General features: G+C 50.5%; 2 protein-coding genes across 2 annotated transcripts; both read right to left on the reverse strand.

Moving 5' to 3' along the window:
- On the reverse strand, nucleotides 818-10643 carry ANKK1 (ankyrin repeat and kinase domain containing 1). Its single transcript, XM_021376007.1, has 8 exons — nucleotides 10540-10643; nucleotides 5492-5786; nucleotides 4765-4916; nucleotides 4228-4277; nucleotides 3963-4118; nucleotides 3588-3706; nucleotides 3058-3103; nucleotides 818-2693 (listed from the first exon to the last, which is right to left on the reverse strand). The coding sequence occupies exons 2-8, from the start codon at nucleotides 5765-5767 to the stop codon at nucleotides 1345-1347; spliced, it is 2148 nt and encodes a 715-aa protein (XP_021231682.1). The 5' UTR covers nucleotides 5768-5786; nucleotides 10540-10643; the 3' UTR covers nucleotides 818-1344.
- LOC110387654 (proline-rich protein 36-like) lies at nucleotides 11037-16949 on the reverse strand. The gene is made up of 4 exons (XM_021376005.1): nucleotides 16035-16949; nucleotides 12270-15453; nucleotides 11537-11773; nucleotides 11037-11407 (listed from the first exon to the last, which is right to left on the reverse strand). Exons 1-4 carry the CDS (start codon nucleotides 16090-16092, stop codon nucleotides 11311-11313), a joined length of 3576 nt encoding a protein of 1191 aa, XP_021231680.1. The 5' UTR covers nucleotides 16093-16949; the 3' UTR covers nucleotides 11037-11310.

The raw sequence follows: 19446 nt of genomic DNA on the forward strand, positions 1-19446 counted from the left end.
AGAGGAAACAGGGCTGCAGGTTGTTTGCTCGCATTGTCGCATCTTTCTAGCTAAAATGAAAGAGAAAGTCATCATTCCTTATGCGCTCTGGAAGGCCGTAGCAGATCACAGTGGGAGTATCACAGGCTGCACAAAAATGCTGCTCACTGCAACAAAATAGTTAAGTCCATAAAGGCTACACATTTTCCAGAAAGGTAATCAAGCTCTAGAAAATCTCCCGAATAGACGTCAAAAATGACTTCCCACCAGTGACATGACTTGAGCCTTAAGCTGAAAATAGCTGGTTCTGTTCTGCAAACGATTCTGTAAACTATTAAGTGATATCTTCTTTTGGCCCCAGAGTCTCTCAGCTGACACACTGCATCACTTGCACTGCTGCCTAACTTGCTTCAGGACAATCCCCTTGATTTTTTGCCTGTAAAAACAACCCTTAAAGTAGGACCAGCTGCATAAATAGGATGCATTTGTCATCACGCCTTTCCTACGCATCCACAGAAACATCCACAAAAGCATACTATCAGCAAAAACAAATTTGAATCTAGACAATTTCATTCAGTACCATGAGCAACAGTTTCCAGACAAGCCAGTCTGGTCAAAGAGATGAGGAGCCTGAGAGCAGCCTTGCAAACTAATAGCCCGCAGCTAAGGCAGAAACGAGCCCCACCTGACTGCATCCACCAGCTGCACCCATTTCTTGGCTTGTTCTTCAAGCCATCTTTGGAATGACAGCCTCAGAGTTTAAGGGATGGAGTGGAATTACTTTGCAGTGCATTGCATCCATTTGAATACTTCTCACCAGTGATTTTTCTTCCTCGGTTTATTTTTAATAAAGATTCTTGTTACAAAAATGAGATGTCAGAAAATCTGACACATCGCTGCACCATTTGCTTAGTGTCTATTTCCAGCAGCAGGTGAGAATCTCAAGATTCAATTCCCACCTGCGCCTTGCTGTTTTACACCAATCTGCTCTGTCAGAAAACAAAGAATAAAAGCAAGAAAATACGTGGAAGACAGCTCTATGTGTGCTGCTATGCGTGATATCAGCAGTGTCCATTTTCAAAGGGAGTACACACATCTGCTTCCATCCCCACACAGTGAGTATCACAACTGAGAAGCACAGCCCAACTCCAGCATTACCAAGCCAAAAAGGTCTATAAATTTGGTCACTCTCAAAAATAAATTGTCATCTTCCCTCTATAGCTCTGTTTTCTTTTATTCTTTTAGTGTTTATACTTAGGAATTGCCATTAAAAAATAATCCTCTGTAATCACCAGTTGACAGGATATAGTGACTTAAGACCCTGATACTGGAAAATTCGACTCATAAATGCCAGATGCAATGAATCTACAAATCTGTCCTTCTTGGAACAGTTCTGGGTCTTGAAATCTGAACATCATTCACCAGGGCCCTATTCTGCAATGTATTCATCAGCGAGTCCTTGCCTTGAAGCAGTGTAATGATGTTTTCTTTCTGATGTCTAATTGCCAACTGGAGGGCTGTGCAGCCAGTAATGTCTTCCACATTGAGCAGAGCACCGGCCTTAATCAAGGTCTTTATAATGGCCATGTTGCCCTTGAGGACGGCGAGGTGCAAGGGTGTCCAGCCCACTTTGTTCTTCACGTTGACATCTGCCCTGCACTCCAGGAGATTGATGACGGTCAGAAAGGAGCCTCGCTGCACTGCAAAATGCAGGGGGGCCCACTCGGACTTCTCGGTGATATTGGGGTCTGCCCCACACCTCAGCAGCTCACAGACCACCGGCTCTTCGCTGTAGCGCGTGGCCAAGTGCAGCGGTGTCCAGCCCATGCTTCCCCTGGCATTCAGCTTGGCACAGCTGTCTTTCAGCAGGTGGATGATCTCAATGTGTCCTTTGAAGGAAGCCAGGTGCAGGGGGGTCCAGCCTTTGTCTGTTCGCAGCTCGACATTGGCTCCGTACTTGATGAGTTTCTCGCAAATGAGATACTTCCCCCTCACCACGGCCAGGTGCAGGGCACTGTAATGGTTTTGGTCCAGGCTGTTGACAGAGGCCCCGTTCTTCAGCAAATAGTGGACTACCCTGAACTTTCCTCGCTCCACAGCCACGTGGAGTGGGGTCCTGTGGTTCTTCTGCTTCTTCTCCAGGTCTGCTCCCTGACTGGCGAGGAGCTTCACCAGGCCGACATGCCCAAAGCAGGCTGCCACATGGAGAGCGGTTTTCCCATCCACCTCCTGGGTGTTGGAGTCAGCCTGGCGAGACAGCAGCACTCGGGCCACGTTCTCAAAGTTGTTCTGGGATGCCAGATGCAGAGGGGTCCATCCGTCATGCTCCTGAGCATTGACACATGCCTGGTGGTCCAGCAAGAGGCGAACAATTCGGTCGTCCCCATTCTGAGCAGCGAAGTGAAGAGGTGTCCAGCCATCCTCATCGGGCATGTTGATGTCCGCACCGTGCTCTATCAGCACCGAGCAGATCTCTGGTGACCTCTTCTGAACAGCCACAATGAGTGGGGTGTAGCCGCAGACCACCTGGCTGTTCACGTTGGCTTTGCAGCTCAGGAGAAACTTCACCTTTTCCACGTTTCCCTGGATCACCATGAAGTGAAGCAGTGTGAGGCCGTTCTCATGAACTCTCCAGATCTCCTCAGACAGGACGTCCTCTGGGCTTTCCATCTCCCTGTGCGAAGGTGGGACACGAACCTGCTGGTGACCGGTTCCTAAAGGCAGGGGAAACAAAACATCGGGGGGGAAGGGCCAAGTGAAACAGCTCGGTGTGCACAAAATAGGAGGGACAGCATGTGGATACTTGTGCTGTGTGATGAAATAAAAGCGCCTTAGAGATACAGAATGTGAAATGCAGGAAGGCATACGGTCTCTTACAAAGCCATAAGGCGTTTGGTCTCTCCATCATGGGAACTTGTTTCCCGTATAGTTCATTTTCCTTAATGTGAAATGAAAAATTACCCGCACAGAAAAACTTCCTTGAGCCATATCCTTATCTCTGGAGAGCAAGGAAATAGCCTATTCTTCTGGTTTACCTCTTCCTTATCTTTAAATGATGAAGAAGAGTTCCTTACTTACCTCCGGTTCTGGTGTCTTGAGAGAAGATAAGCTCTTCTTTGTCACTCTCGTTTTCGAGAAAGGGAAAATTAAAAAACATAAGGGAAAGTTGTTTATTTGCATTATATAATTTTTGCACAGATTTCTTCTCTGCTCTAGAGTTCTGTGTTGTCATTCATGGCTTTTTTTTAATCCAGTCCTGTGAGCAGAGCAAATCATGGCACTAATGGACATGCAGGAGCCTGAAGATGATCTCTGGATATCATGAGATTTTGCTCCTTTGCTCCAACTTTTAGATATGATAAAGGTGGAAGGAGGGATCTTCCTGCTGGACCATCTATTGTTTAGCACAATGGTCAGCTTCTGAGATTGATTTCAACTTTTCCCATCCCCATAAATGAATGACAGATGTGCACCCTATGCAAGCACACACAGGGTGCTGAGGTGCTCTGAAAGTAAATAGTGATGGGAGTGGAAATACCTCCTCAGGAGCTAGTAAGAACAGGAGGGGACTCGGTGCACTTCCCCAGGCACTGGGAAGCCTTGCTCACCTGCTGGTTCCCAGCGATGGCAGGTTTGTGGGACATCTTCCTGACAAGGCGCTCATTCTCCGGATCCACAACGAGGCTTTGTATCAGTGACAGCAGCATGTCTGTTTCTACGGGGATATCTGCAGGAGCAAGGAGAGTGTTAGCTGTGCAGATTACTCAGTCGGCACCCAGGGCTGTGGGAGTCCTCCATGTATCCTCTGCGTGGGGAAGAAGGAAAGAGGGACAAAAAGGATGTGCTGACACCAGATGGGTACCAAGCACTGCCAAGGCAACAGGCACTGCAGCTGGCAGTCAGTTACACGCAAGCTTATCCCCCATTTTGTTAATCCACACAGCTGACTGTTGCCTAATCCATGCCCTGTTTGGGTACTACACCTGTGAAGCTTGGTCTTTGCTTAGGGTCTTGGTCCCAGCACCTCTTCATCAAGTCCACCATCTGCTGGCATTCCCCTGGCCAGTCGTCGCTGATGGGTTCCAGGCAGGGCCTCTTGCCTGCTGCTACCTTGACAATGATGGCCATCATGTTGGCTCCTGAAAGAGTCACAGCAGCATACACTGGGGTTTTTCTCTGTGGAGATGGCTGTAATAAACATTCAACGAGTGCGGAACATGTAAGAAGTGCATTCACTCTCATATTTACCTGCGTAAGGCTTCTTCTGCATAAGCACCTCCCAAATGACAATTCCAAAGCTGCAATGAGAGATTGTGAGCTATAATTCCCATGGAGTTCTCATCATACACAAACATAAAATCCACTTATTTCTTTCATCTTCTCAAGAAATGGAAAACTTAGGAAAAGGCATCCTTGAGGATGGAGGAACTAGGATTTCACCCACCACGCCCCGAAAGGACAATATTTTATGAATCATCACATACACCTCTGATGTCTCTGCCACAGGGCTTGTGCAGTGGATGAGTGACTTATAGCATTTCTCATGACAATCTACATCTCTATGTAGTCCATTTTATTCCTGTTGAGTTATAGAGTCCCTGACTAGTGCAAGTGCATATGACCACATGAATCCTCTTTTGCTTTTTCTCTTGGGTCACTGTGCAGTGTAGTAGTAAGGAGCTGACAGATATCCAGAACGTAGCTTTTATATGTGGTCTGCAAAGCAATTTGGCCAAAAAGATATCTGGCTGCTGTCTCACCTCCCTGCAGAAAGACAGCCCTTACCTGTACACATCGTATTTGATCCCTGGAGGCTTGGTGTTCTGCAGAAACATTTCTGGGGGGATGTAGCTCAAAGTGCCCCTCAAAGCAGAGCTTTCAATATATTGCATTCGGCTTGACTGCTCCATCCATTTGGACAGCCCAAAGTCTGAGATCTGCAAGCAAAGACCATGATAAGCTTTCCTCTAATGTTCACAATCTCATTTCTCCTAATTTTAGCTGGAAGATATCTCTGTCCTTCATGATCAGGGATATGAGGGGGTGTCTGATAAACCTGATAAAACTCAGCTAAAGCCAAAGTCAGTGCTTTTCACCAAGTCCAGCAGATCAGCATTTTCCCCTGTATTCCCAGTTCTGGCACAATTAGAGCTGTAAAGTGCTGGCACTGCTGCCCAGAGAGCTGTGGGTGCCCCATCCCTGCAGGCACTCAAGGCCAGGTGGGATGGGGCCCTGGGCAGCCTGAGCTGGTGGGGGGCAGCCCTGCCCATGGCCGGGGGGTGGCACTGGGTGAGCTTTAAGGTCCCCTCCAACCTGAGCCATTGTGTGATTCTATGAATCTCCTAGATGATCTGGAATATATCATGCAATTTGTTTACCAGCTACTTCTTGCAAGCCACAGAGGTCAATCTTTCACTGAGTGTTCCTGAAGATCCTTATCAGGCTTCTGGACTCAAAACAATCTATATACTACTAAAAGAAATGGCCTGCCCCTGCAATAATAAGGCCATACCTTGACATGCATATTCCCATCGAGGAGGATGTTCCCTGGCTTTAGGTCTAAGTGAAGCAAAGGAGGTGTCATGCTGTGCAGAAAGTTCATAGCCAAGCCCATCTCATGGATAACCCGGAATTTGAGCTGCCATGACATTTTGTGAGTGGGAAGTATTCTCTCCAAGGACCCTCTGGCCATGTATTCCATCACTATGCCCAGAGGGCTGTTGCAGACCCCGTAGATAGTGACAATGTGCTGGAATTTGATTTTCTCCATCTTGGTTGCTTCTTCCATTAGACAGTTCACACTGGTTCTGGGTGAAAAAAAAAGAACCAGGAGATGATGTCAGCGTTGATCCATAGGTGGAGTTCCTGCACAGCAGCTTAGGGCTATCCAAGCAGCCCTGTACACCCCTAAAGGATTCAAATTTCCCCTTGAATTGGTCCCAGGGCAGTCTAGACAAGTCTGCCCATTGCTGCCAGCTCTGCCAGACCTGCTTCACTAAATCTTTGCATTTCCCGACCTGCTGAACAAGTCGGGGTGCCCAGAGCGTGCTGGCAGACGCCAAGCAGTACAAGTGCAAAGACTTCCAGAAGTTAGAAAGCACTCCCTGGAAATGAATATGAGCTTGCAACGACATCGTGCTGGGCCACCCTCGTATCTAAACACAGTTCAGCTGAGCAAAACCCTCTGCCAGACTTCCTCTAGCGGAACAAACCCCCACATTGGGTTACCCCAGGTGTGTTACTTCCAGTAGGAAGGCTCACTGCAGAAAGGCACAACCTGCAGCATGGAGTGCTGCACAAGGAGGGACCTGTGTGGTTTCTGGATCTCTTCTGGGGCAGAACTGCAGGGCATGGCTCCCACCTGCTCCCTTCCAGCACTGGTCACAGGATGGTGGGTGCTGGCACACAGCACTGCTTAGCCCCTGCCCTCCTGCTTTGGGGATATCCATAAGATTAAACTTTCTTGAACTGATATGTACAAAAGTAGAATTGATCATTTTGATTCAGTTTTTCCCCAGAATAGAAAATGTAAATGCAATATGCAGAGCATAAGCACTGCAAACCAAAGGCATGGTCACTGCCAAATTAAACCATCTCCACTGAAGTCAGTAGCATCGAAAGAAAAGGGACGTCAGCATGTGGCTTTTAACCAGACAGGATCCTTTCAGCTTGGATGCAATAGAAATTTAGAACAAGTAACTTCATCAACTCAGCGAGCCCAGCAACAACAGCTGGAAACTCCTCTGCTGATTTAGTTTAAGACACACATACGTGCCAGATTACAATGCTGGAGGAGAGCGGGTGTTACCTCTCTGCGCCGGGATCTTGCAGCAGGTACGGGGAGCATTTCACCGCGTAGACTGTCCTCCACTTCTTGTGCTTGACTTGGTACACACACCCAAAGCCCCCGCTGGCCACCTTAACCCAATCCTCCTCGAAGTCTTCCTTGCTGAAGACAGTGAGGCTGCCGCGATGCTGCTCTGCCCCTGAAGCCATAGCAACACAAGCAGCCCAGCGCTGCCTGCTGCCTGAGCGTCTGTGGGAAGAGCTGGGGAGCTCCTCCACTCCCCGTGTGAATGGGGAGGTGCGTGGTGATCCAAGGGGTGGGTCCCCAGACCTTGTATGTAAGGTTCCTTACATACATAAACCTGAGAAACTGCTTGAAAAGAAATGTAAGCAGCATGGAGAGCCAGGGCACAGGGATAAAGGAGCTGCTGACTGCCTGGAGGGGCATTTCAGGGCAGGAGAGCACTGCAAAGAGCTGGTTGGGGCAGTTCAGCCAGCACCAGCACCAGTGCACAGGCTGCCAGCTGGTACAGTGGTGGTTGGTGACCCTACTCACAACGGCTGCTCCCCTGCCCCATGGTGTGTGCAGCAGCTGCCGTGGGGTCAGTGGGTCACTGATGGGATGGCTCAGTGAGCAATGGGCCTTCCTGCAGTTCTAGAGGGCTCTCCTGCAGTTATTACCAATGGATCTTTATTCAGAATCATAGCCTCATAGAATGGCTCAGGTTGGAGGGGACCTTAAGGCCCACCCAGTGCCACCCCCCGGCCATGGGCAGGGCTGCCCCACACCAGCTCAGGCTGCCCAGGGCCCCATCCCACCTGGCCTTGAGTGCCTGCAGGGATGGGGCATCCACAGCTCTCTGGGCAACCTGTGCCAGCACCTCACCGCCCTTTCTGTAAAATCTTTTTCCTTATATCCAGTCTAAATATCTCCTCTTTCTGTCTGAAGTCATTTCCCCTCGTCCAATCAGACAGATCCACTAAAGAGTCTGTCCCCTTCCTTCTCACAGCCCCTTTAGATACTGACAGGCCGCTCTCAGCTCTCCCCGCAGCCTTCTCTTCTCCAGGCTGCACAGCCCCAGCTCTCAGCCTGTCCTCGTAGGGAGGGGTTCCATCCCTGGCCCCATTTCTGTGGCCCTCCTCTGGACGCGCTCCAACAGGTCCACGTCTCTCCTGCACTGAGGACTCCACCTGTGGACGCAGTGCTCCAGGGGAGGTGTCACAGCGCAGAGCAGAGGGGCAGCAGCACCTCCCTGACCTGCTGCCCGCGCTGCTCTGGGTGCAGCCCTGGGTCTGGTTGGATTTCTGTGCAGCGAGGGCACGCTGCTGGCTCATGTCCAGCTTCCATCCACCAGTACCCCCAGTCCTTTTCAGCAGGACTGTGCTCTATCCTTACATCCCCCAGCTTGTACTGACAGTGTGGGCTGCCACGACCCAGGTGCAGACTTTGCACTTGGCTTTGTTGAACTTCATGATGTTCAATGGGCCCAGTGCTCAGCCTGTCTGGGTCTCCCTGGATGGCATCCTGTCCCTCAGGAGTGTCAACCACACCACACACTTTGGGTCATCTGCAAACTGCTGAGACTGCACTCGATCCCACTGTTGATGTTACCAATGAAGATATTAAAGAGCACTGGTCCCAGCACTGAATCCTGAGGTTCACCACTCATCACTCATCTCCATCCAGACATTGAGCCACTGAGCACCACTCCCTGGGTACGATCTCCCAACCAGTTCCTCATCCATCAAACAGTCCACCCACCAAATCCACATATTTCCAATTTCGAGAGAAGGACGTTGTAGGGGATTGTGTCAAAGGCCTTACTGAAGTCCAGATAGATGACATCAGTGACTCTTCCCTTGTTCACTGACGCAGTTACACCATCAAACCACACAGCTGTTCAGGCAGAACCTGCCCTTGGTGAAGCCATGCTGCTTCTCCCATATCACCTCCCTCTCTTCCACGTGCCTTAGCACAGCTTCCAGGAGGATCTGCTGCATGATCTTCCCCAGCACAGTGGTGAGGCTGACAGGTCAGCAGTTCCTCGAGTCATCCTTTCTACCTTTTTTTCATAACTGGGAGTGATATTGCCTTTTTTCCAGTCACCAGGGACTCCATCTCCTTTTTTATCTCTTATGATGAGCTTACCCTAGTAGAGAAAGGCTCCACTTTAGGAAACAAGCTTTCATCACACACAGCACAGAGGTGCCCTCTCTTTATTAACACTTTTTCCCATTTACAATGCACGCAGTTACTGAAGCCCACCTTTGGAAGAGGCACCACAACTCTGCACAGCGCTGGGCCCTGGGATGCAACTGCATTCTGCAGACAGCACCAAGCACAGGCACTGCCCCAGCACTGCACAGCTGTATTGCAGGGCCACACATAGCACTGCCCCAGCACTGCACAGCTGTATTGCAGGGCCACACACAGCCGCCGAGTGATTTCTTCCCAAAAGCACAGCTGCATCACTGACATGTCCCGGTGTCGCAGCTCTGGAAGGTTGGGATGTGTGTTACTGACAAACACCGAGCACCCCTCGAGCTGCAGCTTTGCACAGAACCTGCTGTGTTTGCAGATGGAAGAGGGCAAACCTCTGGGGCTGGGGCACAGCTCATTTGTAGCTATGTCACCCTTGATGTGCACACTCTTGGACTTGCTCTATGCCTTAACTCTCCAGCAGATTTTAATGACATTTGTCTGGGGCATAAATGGCATTAACAACTTAGCACAGGGACTACCTACGTGGGTAAGGCAATGCCATATGAAATGTGGTGCCATTTTCCACAGCACTACTGCAGTGCAAGGAATAATGAGCGCTTCTGCAAGGCAGTCGCTGAACCCAGACCTAGAGGTTTTTGCTACATGGCAGATCTGCTCTCCCCTTTGGATGAGCTGCTTCTACAGTGCTCTACTCTGCAGTTTGTGGGCTCATGCATGCAGATGGAAAGAAAGGAAGGAGAGAAATCTTGCTCCCTGGGTCAACAGCTCTACAAAAGCAATACAGTGTGCAACTCAAAAGCATTTGCTTTTCTGATCACTGTAGCAGTGGAGTGGGACTGGCAGGACTAGGCAGTTATGCACAGTTCATAGACCACGGATTTCTCCAAATTGTGGATAACTTAGGTTTTTGGTTTTCTGTCTATGATGCAGCCAAAGGCAGATGAAAGCACTGCCCAAGACAGCAAAGCCAGTCAGGGATCCCAGCAGAATGGGCACCAGCATGGCAGAATTAGGACCTGGAAAGAGAGAAGTCATCAAGCTGTGAATAGCATTAAGGGAGAGGAGAAAGGAGGTTAAAACCCATTCCTCTTTCCAGCATGCCAAGCAGGGGTGGCTGCTTCTTTCCACAGAGCAGTCTGAATGACAACTGTGCCCATGGCAGGAGGTTGGAACTAGGTGATTCTTAAGGTCCTCTCCAACATGAGCCCTTCCATGGTTCTGTGACCCAATGAATGGGTAGTGCCCATTCAGACACACTGCCTCCTTTGCCATAAGGTCTCAACAGTAAATATTCTTTGCAAAAAAAAAAAAAAAAAAATCAGACACATAAGAAATTAACTGACTCTCAGAGATGGTGGCAGTGAGTTCTGGAAGTCTGTCATGCTTGTGATGTGCCAAATTGAATCCCTCTCCATTCTAACAGCTGGGCAACATCTAGTTAACAGAAACCAGCTTCATGTATCTCAGCTACGGATGGGAAGAAAAAGGAAAAAGCTTCATCAATTGAGCCGAGATTTCTGCACGATGGAGCTGCCAAGCAGGAGACCCACCTTCCACGGGCTTGTACTCTAAGCTGTCCTTTGCTCTCAGAACTGGGCCGAACGAGACCAGGTTGCGCGGGTTTCCGTGCCTGTTCCTGTCCCCTGGTGGGGGGACAAAGCAGTCCTGGAAAGAGACAGAGGAGCACTGAGCAGAACCCTGCGCAGCCCTCTTAGTGCTCCCTGCCTCCGTAGTGCTGTGCCTCTTAAACCCACGCTGAGCATGTGTCGCTGGCACCATTTTGGCAGGCACCTCGTCCCCGAGCCTTGCCAAGCTCAGAAGGAAGCCTTAAAGAAGCTTTAAGGAAGGTGCTCAGGTCAGTGAAGGAGAACCCTGCCCATGTACCTGCTCGCAGCCTGTGTGGCCCCGCAGACAGACATTGAGCTCACAGTGCAGATAGGCCACAGAGTGATTCAGCATCTGGAACAGCTGGATGGTGAAGCTGGCAGCTCCAGACTCACTGCTTGGCAGTAGCTGGATGTGTCTGCATTCCGGTGGAAGCCTGGCAAGGGCAAACAGAAAACAGCTTCAACTTCCAGCACTCCCCAGGTAAGGGAAGGGGCAGACACTGCTCTGCACAGGCTGTCTGCCAGGTCCCAGACAAACAAAATTCCCCCATATCTCAGTGTCTCGGCCTGGATGTATGCCTGCTGTGGAAGCTTTGGTCCTAGAGCAGTAGAATTGTTTCTTGGAAGTTTCTTGTGCTAAAACCTCTAAAAGGGCTGCAGTGGTGTGGTGCTCATCGCCTGACCCAGATGCAGAGGCAGCACAGAGGTGAGCTCTCACTGCAGCCAGGGTCTCCCACCTGTGGGCTGCTCTGCAACCGGGCTGTGAGCTCCCCCAGGAGGAAGGGCAGGAGGATGCTGCACAAAGATAACACTGCATGAGAAAGTGGAACAGGTTATTTGTATGGGTCAGAGTGTGAAGGAAGGACAGCCCTGTGTCTTATGGTATTGATTACAGAACATGTCCCCCCTCCATCCCCACCTGGAGCTCCCAGTGCCATACCTGGGCAGTGGGCAGCACACGGCGCTGGGGCCCTGCAGGCTGCTGGATGGTGTCACGCAGCAGGAGTGGACCTGCAGCACGGGCTGGAGGCTGCTCTGCACAGCCACGAGAGCCAGGAAGGAGTCCTGGGCGGGGGATGAGCCCTGCAGCCCCAGGCTGGTGTCTGCCATGGGGCGCAGAGTCATCCGCACCGTGTAGTTCCCGGAGCCACAGAGCTCGTCGCTGACAACCGCAACACTGCAGGGGAAAGAAGAAACCAGCTGAGCCCAGCCCCACTCTGCAGCTGCTCAGTGCTAGGATCGGTTTCCTTGGTGAAACCAAACAGATCTGCAAGATGTTTGCAAACAAGTTGAATGAAATGAAGAGCAAGTAGGCTCTGGTGTGACCAGAACCACCTCCTGCCTCTGCACAACCACGTGGGGAAGGTCCACGTTTTGCTGTGTCTCACTGTACCATCAGATGCTCCCATGTTACAGAATTGCATGGGGAGCTGTTTTGGAGGAGAGGCAGAGAGTCAAAGGCTGCTGTGAAAAAGAAAGCTGTATCTGGAAGGACAGTGCTAACATCTGAAATGTAGAAAGATTTGTTTTTTTTTTAATGAGGTCACTGCGGAATGAACTAAGAGCTCTTAAACCAGCAATACATCATGCCTGTGCTGCTGAGCCCATGGAGCACTTTAGATGTTAACCCTTCCGCTCCCTGAGCACGCAGCGGCAGCTCCTGCACCAATTACCCGCTCAGCACGGTGCCCTCCGGCTGCACGGCACTGCGGCGGCGGGGTTCTCCTGGCCGTGACCCCAGTGGTGTGAGACTTGTCACTGAGCCTTCGGCTGCTTCTTCCGTCACCTCGCGGGGTCCGACCTCCTCCTCTTCCTCGGTGCTCAGGGGCAGCCCCACAGCTGATCCTGTTGTAGGCGGCCCAGGGCGCTGCCCAGTGGAGCTGTGTCTCTCAGTCACGGCTTCTGCAGACACAGACTGCACTGGGGCTAAAGCAGCCTCGCTGCCCTGCACTGCTGCGGGGCGCTGCTCTGTCCCTGTGTTAAAAGCAGCTGGCAGAGGCATGCTGCTTCCTGCAAGTCCTGTTTTCCTTGCACTTGTGCTGACTTCAGTTGGCTTTGCATCTCCTCCCACATTGCCCTGTGCTTGGGTGCTCCGGTCATGTTTTGTGGCTGATGGCAGGGGAGCATGCATGGATACCGAGGAAGGTGGGCTTGCAGGGGACCTGGTGTACATTCTCAGATGGGTAACTGCAGCCAACTGCTTCCCAGATGTTGTTGTTTTCATGTAGACCTTTGATGGAAATGGGGAAAGCACTGGTGTTAGCACTGGGGTCTCCAGCACCGCTGAGAACTTGGGCACGGAGGATGTTAGCTCCAGGTGCTTGGTGAGGTGAGGACTTATAGAAGTGGGTGGGGTTGCTGCTGCCTTGGGATGCAGAGCTGCTCCTGGACAGGCGGTGCTGCCCGCAGCTGAACCTCTCCCTTTGCTGCCACTGGGAGACACTGGGGATGCTGGCACAGTGCTGGGCACAAGCCCAGCTGGTGATGCCTGCCTTTGGAGCGGCTCAGAGCTGAGGATAATTTGTGGTGTGGACTGCAAAGGCACAGTGTTTGTGGACATCCTCAATGGGTAATTTGTGGTTCTGGCTGAGTGCAGACACTCAGTGCACTGTGCACGGGCAGAGGACGGTGCAGGGCCCGAGCCCTGACTGGTGCCTTGCAGCGCTGGCTCCTTGCTGGGCTGAGCCTGATCCACTGCCCCTGTGATGGCAAATGGAGGCTGGGCTGGGAGTGGGGGATCGGGCGGTCCCACTGCTGGCAGTGGTGAAGAAAGCGGCTTCCCAGCTGTGAGAGGTGCTCTGGGGGCTGTACGGGGGCTGCGCGTGGACACCACCGGGATGTCACGGCTGCGTTCAGCGGTAACTGCATTCACACCTTGCTGGTTTGTGAACAAGAAGGCTCTGTGGCTGTCTTCACCCTCAGGAGAGGGCCCCCCCTGTGAGCCTTGTCTGTCGGTGGGAAGGAGGATAAATATGGGCTTAACCAGGATTAAGCTGGAAAGGCTCAGGTTTGGTAAGTCCCCAAGATCTAATAACGAAGAATTTGACACTGTGAGGATTTGCTGAGCAGAAACCAGAGTCCCAATGCTGATATTTGGGAATTGTGTAGGCAACGGGGAATCCTGCATGGGAAGCAGGCATAGCATGCCATCGGTATTTCTAAGCAGGAACGACAAATACGGGTATGATGGTAACATATTCAGGGGATCAATTCTGATAGCACTGAGGTTTTTGGTAGATGCGTGGTGTGATGTACCCAACTGCTGCACCAGCAGCTGTGCCAGGTGTGCTGGGATCCCCTCAGAAACAGCAGCTCCCACCAGTTCGGGGAGTACTGTTGTGCTGGGCTGGCTTTCCTGAGCAGAGGATGGATGCAGAGACCCAGAGTGAGCTGAAGTGGGTGAAGCTGGTATGTGAAGTCCTTGCCCAGCAGAAGTGGGGATGCCCACAAACTGGGATCCAGCAGAAGGAGCAGATACATGCGGTGGCTGAAGTGCTGCATGAACAGAATCAGGAGCACTCATGGCTCGAAGGGCTGCATGCTCCAGCGTGGACGTGCCTGGGGGGAGTGCAGATGTAGCTCCTTTTGTCTCTGTAGTAGTTCGGGAAAGGTTTAAGGTGGACATCTGTGACTGGCTTACTGAGGATGCACTAGCAGAAACCTGTGGCTTCTTGGGGAATCTGGAGTTCTCAGGTTTACTTGTCAACTGGTGATCAGCATCTCTTTGCAAAACCAGGGCTGTGCTTCCTTGAGAGCTCCTGTGGGTTTCTTGGGAGGAGTGGTGTTTGGTACAGTTGAGAGTCCGGGGTAAAGGGAGAGGCTGCGGTCTGTCAGCGGCATTAGTGGGCTCTTGAGATGGAGAGTGGGGTAAATCACCATGACCCAGGGCTTCCAGAGGCATCGGCAAGGACAAGGAGTGTGCACGGCCTTGTAGAACGTCCTGCAGAGCAGGCAGCCGGGCTGTGTGTCCAGACCCGCTTATGACAGCTGTTGTGAAGTTCCTGCCCTCGCTGCCTGCCGTTCCTCGCTTCAGAGATAAAATAGGGGAGAACTGACCAGCAGTTGTCTGTGTTGTTCCGGGAGGAACTGCACCAGGGCCCCCAGAAGCTGGCTTTGGTAGGAATGTAGAAGTGGTGACCTTATCACCCACACCCCGAGGCTGTGCAGCTCTGCTGTCAGGCTGAGCCTGGGGGCTCGCGTCTCTCGGCCTTTTGCTGGTGGGAGGTGCTGACACTGGGTTGGTCACCATCTCTCTGGTGGGAAATGGAGATGCTGTTTCTTTTCTGGGAGGATGGAAATGTACTGTTGATGTCAGAGGAGATGTTTCAAGACTTGGTGCCTCCCTCTGCTGGATACCCAGGATGGACAAGGCAGCTGCAAGCTCAGGAGCATCTTGCTGCACCCCTGCACTGGGAATGGGCTTGGGGGGGCCAGCACCAGAGCCTGCTGGGCTGGTAACGGTGACAGCTTTTCCTGACCGATGTGGGTGGGTGGCAGCCTGTGACCCCCTTGTGGAGATGGGGCTGCTTAGGCTGCTCAAGAGCTTGTTAGGAAACGGCCGTGTGTCCCGGAGCTTTACAGCTGCTGCTGTGTGCCCTTGGTCAGACCCCTCCACGTCCCTCACCAGCTCCATTGGTAGTGCAGCTGTTGCTCTTGCAGCCATCTGTGTGTGGCTCAGAATGAAGTCTGCTGTCATGTCATTGGTAGGATCGGCCACTGGAGTCCGAAAATAATCAGTCGCCTCACCCAAGTCATCTTCTGTGACGGGCACCAGACTGCTCCCGGCTCTTGGATGGGTTTCTGCAGGAAAGCTCAGGTCTGGGGCTGCACCGACATGGTGCTCGGCTCTGGGGGCACCTAGCAGACAGAAATGGAGCTTTGTCTGTTCCCTTGTCCATCAACTTCCAACAGTTTGTGGCAGCACTTTGCAACAGGCCGAAGAGAAGCAGAAAGTTAGGGAACTACTTTGGAATAGTGAGAAGAGTAAAGGGAAACCAAAAAGCAGATATATAGCCAAAAAAAATGGATTCTGATGGATGATGGAGAGAGGGATGTGAAGTCTATAAAAATTATGAATTATGATTTGGTACAAATAGATGGAATCTCCATAGCTTAGCCCCAACTCAGCAAAGCAACACAAGTATCTACAGATATGCACGAACTCAAACTCTTTAATGCATCAGTCTCAGTGCCATACATATATAAACACACCTTACAGGGGGACTGCTCCCTGCTGTGGGTGACAGCAGCCCTAGGAACTTGCTCGAGGCACAACAGCATTACAATACTTATTACAAATTTGGCCAGATAGCAGTTCCCAAATAATGTTGTGCTTGCTTATCCCCTTGTCACACACCTGACACCCATGGCACTACACCCAGCACTGAAAAGAAGGCAGAAAGACAGCAAATGACATCGGGACAGAACGCATCACTCACCAGAGAAATCCAACAGCTCCGATGCAATCAGAATAAAAATGGGAAGCGTGTCCTGCATTTTGTGAAGCAGCTCCTGAGTCGCCCCAATAACGATGTGTTCAGAGGAGGCAGCTTGCTAAGCAGCCATCGCTGCCTCTCAGCAGAGAGCACTGGCTGTTTGTTCTGGAGGGGCAGAGTACTGGGTTAGTTTATAAGAGTTTTAGGCCAGGCAGCAACCAATAATCTGCTCCCAAAAAAAAAAAAAATAATAATTTGGAAGCCTGGACCAATGGGAATCGGTTAATTTTTAACAAAAAAAGATACTGTGTTCACGTGCATGACAAAGATGGAAAACCTGATTATGAGTGTGAGAGGCAGCGTGCAGGGCAGCACTTGACTTCTGAAGAAAAGTTCAGTGTGCTACCTGAGCCAGCAAGGGTCCAAAGCTTTTGATGTCTGTGAGCCACACACAGAGAGATGAGCCTGGGTCCCAGGGGGAGGCCCCTCATAAAGCAAGCTGCCCACCCTGTGAGCCCAAATAACAGCCTTTCTCCCCATGAGACCCTCCAGCTGGGCTCAGCGGCACAAAGGTGGCTGTAGTTCTGCTTCCACCAGCGTTCCAGGTCTGCAGAGCACCACCAGGGTTTGTGCCCCAGTCGCAGAGCTGAGGCTCAGATCAATGGAAGTGGACCCCAGCACTATGCTAATCCTGTCCAGCCCAGAGCAGCCTGAGCTGGCAGCTGATGTCATCTGCCTGGAATTGTGCAAGGCCTTGGACATGGTCCCATATCACATCTTTAACTCTAAATGGAGAGAGATAGATTTGAAGGCTGTGCCATTCTGTGGATAAGGAATTGGTTGGATGGTCGCAGCCAGAGGGCTGTTGTCAATGGCTCTATGTCCAGGGGGAGGCCGGTGACGAGTGGTGTCCCCCAGGGTTCTGTCTTGGGTGCTCTTCAGCATCTCTATCAGTGACACAGCTGATAGGAATGAGTGCACCCTCAGCAGTTTGCTGATGACACCAAGCTGAGTGGTGCAGTTGACACAACAGAAGGAAGGGATGCCATCCAGAGGGACATTCCAGGGGGAATGTCTTCAAACAGCAAGAGGGGAGATGTCGGTGAGAAGTGAGGAAGCAATCCTTTCCTCAGAGGGGGGTGAGGCGCTGGCACTGCTGCCCAGAGAGCTGTGGGTGCCCCATCCCTGCAGGCACTCAAGGCCAGGTGGGATGGGGCCCTGGGCAGCCTGAGCTGGTGTGGGGCAGCCCTGCCCATGGCCGGGGGGTGGCACTGGGTGGGCTCTGAGGTCCCCTCCCACCTGAGCTGTTTTATGATTTTCATACAATTTAAACTTGCATAACAGCAGAAGAGAAGGCCAGGGGCTTGTTTGGCAATCCTGTACAACCCTATTTCCTTTAACAGCGAGCCCTCCTGTCCTTGCAAACGCTCACCTGGAGCTGGTGAGCAGCACCACACAGGTGTCCTTTTAGCACCAGGCACCCCAAATGTACAGAAGCAAAAGAAACTGGGAGACAGGAAATTTGGAACAATGCAGGCTGAGGAGATAAGAGAGAACATTACTACATAGCCGTGAGTGTTGTGAGTGCAGTGGAAATCACATCTGAAAAATGAGCAACATTCAGATAAGCAGCATAACAACAGCTCAGAAGAGCACTGTAAAAGACACCGAGGAAGAGGTGATCGCTCTTGAGGGAAACCAACAATGGGGCATTATCTGTCCTGCAGCAGGCTGATGAAGCAGAGCCCAGCAGATAGTGCCTGATCTGTGCTGACAGCCCCAGTGCCCATCCCACCCCACTGCTCACCAAGGTCATCTCCTTCCCTCTGCCACAGCTGTTTGGGAAAGGCACGTATCTTGTCTGGCACCTGGGGCAGCTGGTCCTGGAACACAGGACTAATATTTGGGTTTTTTTTTTGGTAAGATCATGCATGGCATTTGTCAAGCTTAAAGTGTAGTACTGCTTGTTTGGACTCAACCACTACACAAAGGTATCAAATATTCATTACCTATTTGCCTCAGTTGGGTGTAATGTAATGGTAGGGATTTAAAAACTCGGTGAGATTATTGATCAGATGCTTTTCACTTCCAGGGGAGAAAAAACAGGGGCGAGAGAGTTTCCTTCTTCTAAAGCGAGAAGATTCAGCTGCTGTTCTGAAAAGGAGATATATCAAAAAGGGGATGATATATAATTTATTGGCTACTGTTCTAAAGGGATGAGATTACATACATAGACCTCCACAAGTATCAAGGAAGCAACTGGAAGAGCCATTTCAAAGTCAAACATGACCGACTGTGCTTCTTCATAAATGTAATGCATCTCTTGGATTCCACCTTCAGAACTAAGGCCAAAATGAAGAATCACATTTATGGTCACGTCCTTCTCTAGCTGAAGTTCTGCAAGCTTTTACTGTAGATTTGTATGTAGGTTCACCTGTTTATTTTCAAAGAGAACATCTGTTAAATTGATAGCCTTCAACCAGCAGTGCTATTGCTGCTCACTATGAAGAATCTGCAATGGATATCCTGTTCAGAAGCATCTAAGACATCCACGAGAGCCGTGGGGCTTTGACTCATGGATGATTAAAGCACACTTCTGCTGCTTTGCCTTCATGCTAAAGCTCTGTTTTATAGTGGGCAATGAACTTCAGCAATAAAGCTGCTACACTTCAGTGCAGAAAGGCAGTTCTTCAGACTAAACTCCACTTTATATGATTTAAACTGTCTTTTTGGAAGGACATTTAAGAAGAGCAATGCATTACTGCCTTTCTTTGCAGGTTACACTTATCTTGCCGCTGCTCTTAATTCATTATTGACCTCTCCAGAAAACACAGACTTGAGAAGGATGTACCATTTGTGTTATGGTCTCTAGCAATTAAAGATGAACACAAGAGGCCATGAGAAATTCCTTAGGAACAAGAAGGTCAGCAACTGTTCTTACTCCACTCAAATGTAAAGGGCAAAGGGTTTTGATCAAATTTACAAAAGTAATGTTACTAAAAGAAGCCAATCCTCATTCATTCGTTAACCTCATTACCATAAGCTATCACTAAGTCTCACAGCTCAGTAAACTTGTACATGAAAATCAATGTATTTAAGCAGGTGACATGACACCCGCAATACCAAAGTATTATGTAGCCCCCAGTAGGCAAGGGATTGTTTCTATTTTCTCCTACGCTCTGGGCACTGACTCACACCACAAAGCAGATGACCCACTGGTCAATGATTAAGCAGCAAGAAACCTGGCCCTAAGAAAGGGCAGCATCATTTCCTGAAGTGAATACAAGCTGAGCAGAAGTTGTTATTTTTAGTTGTTAGCCTCGATAATAAATTATTTTCTTTCTCCTGATATTTATATTGATATCATTTCTCTGGCTTCTGTGTGCGAGCAAACACTTGAAAGTGACTGAAAAGG

The sequence above is a fragment of the Numida meleagris genome, chromosome 23 (assembly GCF_002078875.1).
Source record: "Numida meleagris isolate 19003 breed g44 Domestic line chromosome 23, NumMel1.0, whole genome shotgun sequence".
Lineage (NCBI taxonomy): Eukaryota > Metazoa > Chordata > Aves > Galliformes > Numididae > Numida > Numida meleagris.